The 7,196-nt window shown below is 44.0% G+C and overlaps 1 protein-coding gene across 1 annotated transcript; it reads right to left on the minus strand.

Annotated features, from left to right (window-relative positions):
• Positions 1–1,786: 1,786 nt before the first annotated feature.
• On the minus strand, positions 1,787–6,895 carry LOC143350709 (uncharacterized). The gene is made up of 2 exons (XM_076782734.1): positions 4,837–6,895; positions 1,787–2,472 (listed from the first exon to the last, which is right to left on the minus strand). Exons 1-2 carry the CDS (start codon positions 6,893–6,895, stop codon positions 1,787–1,789), a joined length of 2,745 nt encoding a protein of 914 aa, XP_076638849.1.
• Positions 6,896–7,196: the final 301 nt, after the last annotated feature.

Here is a 7,196-nt window from a genome sequence, read left to right on the forward strand (position 1 = left end):
TAACTTGCGTTGTCCTCTAAGATATTGATGGAAACCAGGTTTAATTGATTGTTTCAGTGTTGTACTTCATTACTACGTGATGCAATCCAGAAAAAGCCCAGGATCTAGCCATCAAGTATGAGAAATATGCGAAAGTATGAGCCTGACGAGAGCAAATCCTAGACCTATCCCAGACCTAACATGCGTTATCCTCAAGAATATTGATCGAAACCAGGTTTAATCGACTGTTTCAGTGTGGTACCACATTACTATGTGATCCAAACCAGAAAATAGCCCAGGATCTATCCATGAAGTATAAGAAATATGCGAAAGTATGAGCCTGATGAGGGCAAATCCTAGACCTAACCCAGACCTAACATGCGTTATCCTCAAAAATATTTATCAAGACCATGTTTAACTGAATGTTTCAGTGTGGTACCACATTACTGCGTGATCCATACCAGAAAAAACCCAGGATCTGTTCAACAAGTATGTGAAAAATGCGAAAGCATGAGTCTGATGAGAGCAAATCCCAGGCCTAACCTAGACATAACTTTCGTTATGCTCTAAAATATTGATCGAAACCAGGTTTAGTGGGCTGTTTCAGTATGGTACCACATTACTGCGCGATCCAAACCAGAAAAAACCCAGGATCTGTTCAACAAGTATGTGATGAATGCGAAAGAATGAGTCTGATGAGTGAAAATCCCAGGCCTTACCTAGACCTAACATGCGTTATCCTCAAAAATATTGATCGAAACCTGCTTTAATCTACTGTTTCAGTGTGGTACCACATTACTATGTGATCCAAACCAGAAAATAAGCCAGGATCTGTTCAACGAGTATGTGAAGTGTGCGAAAGTATGAGTCTGATGAGGTAAATTCCCAGACCTATCCCAGACTTAACTTGCGTTATCCTCTAAAATATTGATCGAAACCAGGTGTTTGCGCAACGGCACACTGTCGCACGCCAACTTAATCTTGTGCAACTGCTTGGGAGGATAAAGCTTGGAGGCTCCAATATGACGTATCTGCTGGAGAGGTCTTCGGTCTGTCCTCTCGTTCTCTGGTGTGGTTAGTTTGGCGTTTTTTCTCAATCTGCTCTCTGGGCCAAGGTTGCCCAAAGAGCTAGCCTCGCCATGGGCGTATCCAAGTCCATGGGAGGAAGCATTAGACGCTGATTGGTTTTCTATTATTGTTTCGCCGGCCAATCATTTTGGTGGCGAAGATGGTCGGTGGGAGGCGGCATGTAACGGTAGTTTTTAATAATTTTTGCGGGCCCGGGGTTTTTCCGCGAGGAGGATACGGGCCCGGGCCAGCGCCTGGTGGCCAGATGCGTCACGCGGTACCTGGTCTCGGCCATAACATCTGGCACCCGTCGTCGATACTATTGCAGGTAGTAAAGTCATAGAGCGACTGGATTTGAGGGCCATACAGAGTTTAAGTGAATTTACTAATTAAATAGCCGCCTTAGGGGCATTAGGTTGTAAGCAAAGTCCTTGAATGTTTATAAAAGGTGTGATTCTACATCCGATGGCTTTTATGAGTTTACTGTTGCGCTGCAACATGCCGCCCCCTTTGAACGATCGCGTTCAAAAACGAAGAATGGTTAATAATGTACGCCGCGCGTGGTTCCCGATTGCAATAATATAAACGACTAATGATAATTTAAAGAACGCATGTATCGAAATGTATGACGACTTAGAACTAGAATTATGCTAAATTACGCAATCGTTAACGTGTACTATACGCAGATGGTTGCTTAATAATAATTTATAACAAAGGTTAACCACGATTTGGCAAAGGATTATAAGTCTTCGGTAGGCAATGGACATAGCCGGGTTATGCTTCGCTTGTATGTGCCGTGTGCTGTTTTCACCGTCACAACCCTTACAATTGAGTCACCACCGGGATGGAGATCTGTAATCCGCCCTAGTATCCACTTCATTGACGGTACGTGGTCTTCCTTCAGGATCACAAGATCTCCTATAGCGAGAGCTTTCCCGCGGGAAGTTCTCCATTTGCTGCGGGTGTTCAGCTGGTTAATGTATTCTTTGTGCCATTTTGCCCAAAAATGCTGCTTGACCCTTTGGATGTGTTGCCACATTGACAACCGGTTAGTGGCTATTTGCTGCAGATTTCTCTCAGGCATGCTCATTAGCGAATCTCCTATTAGGAGGTGGGCAGGAGTTAAGGCGTTTGTGTCGTTAGGGTCGGAGGACATAGGTGTTAATGGACGAGAATTTAATATTGCCTCGATCTCAATGACGTAAGTGTTTAAGTATTCATACGTGAACAATTGATCACCAACGATCCTAATTAAATGGTGCTTGAACGATTTCACGAGGGCCTCCCATAGGCCACCAAAATGAGGTGATCTTGGAGGCGAAAAATGCCAAGTGATTCCTTCATTTGACAAATAATTTAATATCTTTGTATTGTGTTCTGGCGTAGTCAATGCCCTTTGTATTTCCGAAAGCTCATTTTTTGCCCCTACGAAATTGGTTGCATTGTCTGAATAAATGTGTCTAGATTTTCCTCGTCGAGCAAAAAACCGTTTAAGACAACCTATAAATGCCTCCGTCGTCAAATCGGTAACTAATTCTAAATGCGCTGCCTTTGTTGCAAAGCAAACAAATACGGCTACGTACGCCTTAACCTTAGTACGGTTTCGGAATTTCTTTTCCTTAATGTATAAGGGACCGCAATAATCGATACCTACAGACTCGAAAGGCCTAGCTTGAACGACACGATTTTTTGGCAAATTTCCCATAATTGCGCTTACCGATGAGGGGCGCGCCCGGAAACAGGTAATACAATTTCGTATTATGTGCCGCGTGGTGTTTTTGCCATCGATGACCCAGTAGGTTTGCCTGACTGCGTTTAACGTGGTCTGTATTCCACCATGGTATGTCTTAAGATGATTTTCCCGAATAATCAATTTGGTTATGTGTTGAGCCCGTGGTAATAGAATAGGATGCCTTTGCTGAAATTCTAGATCAGAATTATGTAGTCGGCCACCTACACGCAAAATACTCTGCTCGTCCACAAATGGATTTAAGTTTAAAATTTTGCTAGTTTTGCTTACATGGTTGCGCGTCTTTAAATCGTTTATTTCTATAGTGAAATAATGCTCTTGTACCATCCGTATGATACGGTCATGAGCGCGGTTTAATTCCTCGGTGTCCAAGGGCCCCCTTCGATCTGCCTTCCGCGTGGCGTTTGTATAAAAGCGAAGACAATAAGCTACTACCCGTTTCAATCGGTTTATAGTTGAAAAGCGATTAAATATATCTATCTCATACGTTGTTTTGAGTACCGTAACGGGACGAAGTTCCGGAATATTCGTTAGTGGGATCCGAGTGACGGGCCATATCTTTTCTGTTTCGCGTAACCACAACGGACCTTGATGCCACCGCGGATTTTTCAACAACTCAACGGGAGTTTGACCTCGCGATATAGCATCGGCGGGATTGTTTAATGATGCGACATGAAACCATTCGCGCGGTTCAGTGTGCTCCTGTATTTTTGACACGCGATTTGCCACGAAGGTTTTGAGTGTATGTGGTGGCGTATTTATCCAGCACAGGGCAACTGTCGAGTCTGTCCAAAATCTTATGGAATTGAACTTTAACCTAAGCGCACTTTTTATGCTAGAATATAACTTGGTTAGTAAGACGGCCGCGCATAATTCTAGGCGGGGAATTGATACGGATTTGACGGGCGCCACGCGTGATTTCGATGCCACTAATTGCACTGTGATTGTGCCATCAGGCCTGCACGATCGGATGTATACGCAGGCGCCGTACGCCTTTTCGCTGGCATCACAAAATCCATGTAATTGAATATCTGATGCCAGCCCCGCGACAATTTTTCGCGGTGCTTCAAATTTGGAAAGAAGAGGTAATTGTTGCTGAAATTCTTTCCAATTTAGATATATATCTTGCGGAACAGATTCGTCCCACTCCACATTGGCTTTCCATAAGTCCTGCATGACGATTTTCGCCTTTGTAATGACTGGACCGACTAGACCCAAGGGGTCGAATAATTGCGCAACGCTCGATAAAATAGATCTTTTAGTTACGCGAGAATGGTTCTTGTCAAAGGCAATGCTGTACGTGATTGTGTCGGTTGACGAGTTCCAATACACCCCGAGTGTCTTTACTAAATCGTTTGAATTTAACGCGTGATTGCTGTCCAGAGATCGTTCGGCAAGATCCTCAATCAAAGTCGGATCATTTGAAGACCATTTTCTTAGATGAAATTTTCCTAAATTTGTGAGTCGTATTAACTCATCGCGTAATTGAATTGCGTCTTTATATGTTGTCGCACCAGTTAATAGGTCATCCACGTAACAATCTTTAGTAAGTGCTATAGAAGCCAATGGGTACGGATTACCTTCGTCCTCTACTAATTTATGTAGCGCTCGTATCGCGAGAAAAGGCGCGGATGCTGTGCCATACGTGACCGTGTCTAGCCTAAATGTTTGCAAAGGGTTTTCTTGCGTTTCGCGCCAAAGTATTTTTTGATATATCGCATCACGTTCATGCAGACGTACTTGGCGATACATTTTTTCCGCGTCCGCGGTAAGTACATAATTGTACGAGCGAAATCGAACTAATAACGAGAAAAGGTCGTCCTGTATCGTAGGGCCTATTAGAAGAGTCTCGTTTAATGAAAGACCAGTGCTTGTTTTCGCGGATGCATCGAAAACGACTCTGAGTTTGGTCGTTAAACTAGACTGCTTGAAAATCGCGTGGTGAGGCAAATAATATCCTTCGTTAATATTATCGATCTTCGAAATATCGGTCATGTGCCCCAACGAATGGTATTCCTGCAGGAATTTGGAATACTCACTCTTCAAACTAGCGTCTTGTTCTAAACGTTTTTCCAACGCGTAAAAACGTTCTAATGCTCCGCCGTAGGAGCTGCCCAGTTTGGTTTTGGACTGATTAAAGGGCAATCGTACCACGTAGCGCCCTGATACATCGCGTCGCGTATGAATTTTAAAATGGTCTTCGCACAATTCCTCTTCCTTTGACCGAGGTTTTATTGTGGCGCATTCTTCCATTTCCCAAAATTTGGCGAGTTGCTTGTACAACGGTATGGATGACAAGTTACATTTCACGGATTTGGATGCAATACCCTTAGAACTGACCGCCCCCGATAATACCCATCCCAACGCGGTTTTTTGCAAGATAAGCGACGGCGCTGATAAGCGTATTTGACCCACGCGCATTAGCTGATAGAATAATTCCGCGCCTAATAGTGCATCGATTTTGGCTGGTTTATAATATTGGGGATCGGCTAGCGGCACATTCTTCGGCAATTGTACGTGCGAATGGCTAATTTGCTGCGAGGGCAGGTAGCCAGAGAATTGCGGTGCTACGTACAGCGTTATTTCGGATTTGTAAGCCGAATGTTTTGAGGCAATTATTGCCGTCACGGATGTTCGTATGCGTGTCTCTAGTTGATTAAAACCGGATACCGGTATATCTACATTGGTTTTTGATAATCGCAGTTTTTTCGCTAGATCGGTTGTAATGAAGTTTACCTGAGATGCAGAATCAAGCAAAACTCTGCACTCGTGGAAGGTACCTTCAATGTCGGATATAAAAAGGCGCGCGGTCGACAATAGAACCTCAGATGGGAGACAAGCGGTCAACGTGGTTCGTGATTGCTCCGCGGGAGCCGATGTCGAAGGCGTTATTGTATTACTGTCGTTATTTTCTTCCCGGTGCAGCAAGGTGTTGTGTTTTCGATGACATTTCTTGCATGTGCTGGAATAGCACGCGGTGCAAGAATGCCCGGATTTTAAGCAATTAATGCATAATTTAGCGGTCTTCGCCGCATTGAATCTATTGTCCACGGAAAGGTTTAGAAACTTCTCACAGGATTGTATATAATGGCCTTTAGTGCAGATCGGACATTTAACCTTTGCTTGAGCGGTTATGTAAGTTTGTCGCGTGGTCTTGACTCTATAATCCTGAATCGCGGGCTTCTGGTACTGTCTTACATTTGACTGAGTATGTGCCGCTTCAGGCGAGTTTGCAAGAGTTGTAAGAGCATCGTCGCGCGCAAATTTGGACAGAAAATGCAATAATTCCGCGAGGGTCGGCATGGCATCATCGTCTAAAGACCGATCCCAATGACGACGCGTAATTTTGTCTAATTTCGCGGTTACTACATAGACTAGGATTTCGTTCCACGCTTCTACCGGAATCTTGATGGCTTTCAACGCGTTTACGTGCTTTTCAGTAGCTGTGATCATAGATCGTAATGCTACTGGGCACTCCTTCGTCAGATTGGGCAATTCAAACAATGACTTTAAGTGCATTTGTATTATTTTTCGCGGTTGATTGCAACGTTTAATCAGCATTGTCCACGCGACCGTATAATTTTCATATGAGGCGTTCAGTGTATTTATAACGCCCGCGATTTCTCCGCGCAGAGAATGTTTCAGATAATGGAACTTTTGCACGCCTAAAATATCTTCATTTTCATGTACCATAGCCTTAAACGTATCGTAAAAACTTTGCCATTCAAGTAAATTACCGTCAAATGTCGGTAAGTCTATACGCGGTAATACGACGCTGGCATTCGTAAGTGTCTTAGCTTGATCGGATGTTGTACTCGCGGATTTTTTATTGCTATTCTGTAGATTGTCAAGAACTTCCGCGCAGGCATAATATGAGCTTTCGAATTCCACTATACTATTTTCATAATCTCCCGTTTCGTCTACGCGCGCTAATTCGAGGTGCAATTTATTAAATGAATGATAGACCTCTTCAAGTTTGGCTTTCTTTATGCTTATTGCGGTGGAACTTATGGAGTCGTTCAACGAATTTCGTATACGCGTTAATTGCGCCTTCACGTAAGTGCATTGGCGCCTAAGGGTTTTGATTTCTTCTGCCATGATATCTCAGCGATATTGACGAAGGGATTCAAGGACGAGAATTGAGTATAGCAAGGATGTGAATAGGAGATTCAGAGCTTACCGCACGATGAGAATAGCAGCCTTCCTCGGAGATGCTGCGATGTTCGATGAGGTCCTTGCCTTCCGCTTGGGCGTCAGTCGACGGAGCCTGGCGGTAGCGAGTCACAAAACCGCTGCCTTGTGTTGATGCCTGCGTAGCTCTGCGTCACAGTCCTGATGTTCCCACCGAGAATTGACAATACACTATTGCCAGGAGTTGTCACAGATCACAAGTCACTTG

This window comes from Colletes latitarsis, unplaced genomic scaffold, assembly GCF_051014445.1.
Source record: "Colletes latitarsis isolate SP2378_abdomen unplaced genomic scaffold, iyColLati1 scaffold0024, whole genome shotgun sequence".
NCBI lineage: Eukaryota > Metazoa > Arthropoda > Insecta > Hymenoptera > Colletidae > Colletes > Colletes latitarsis.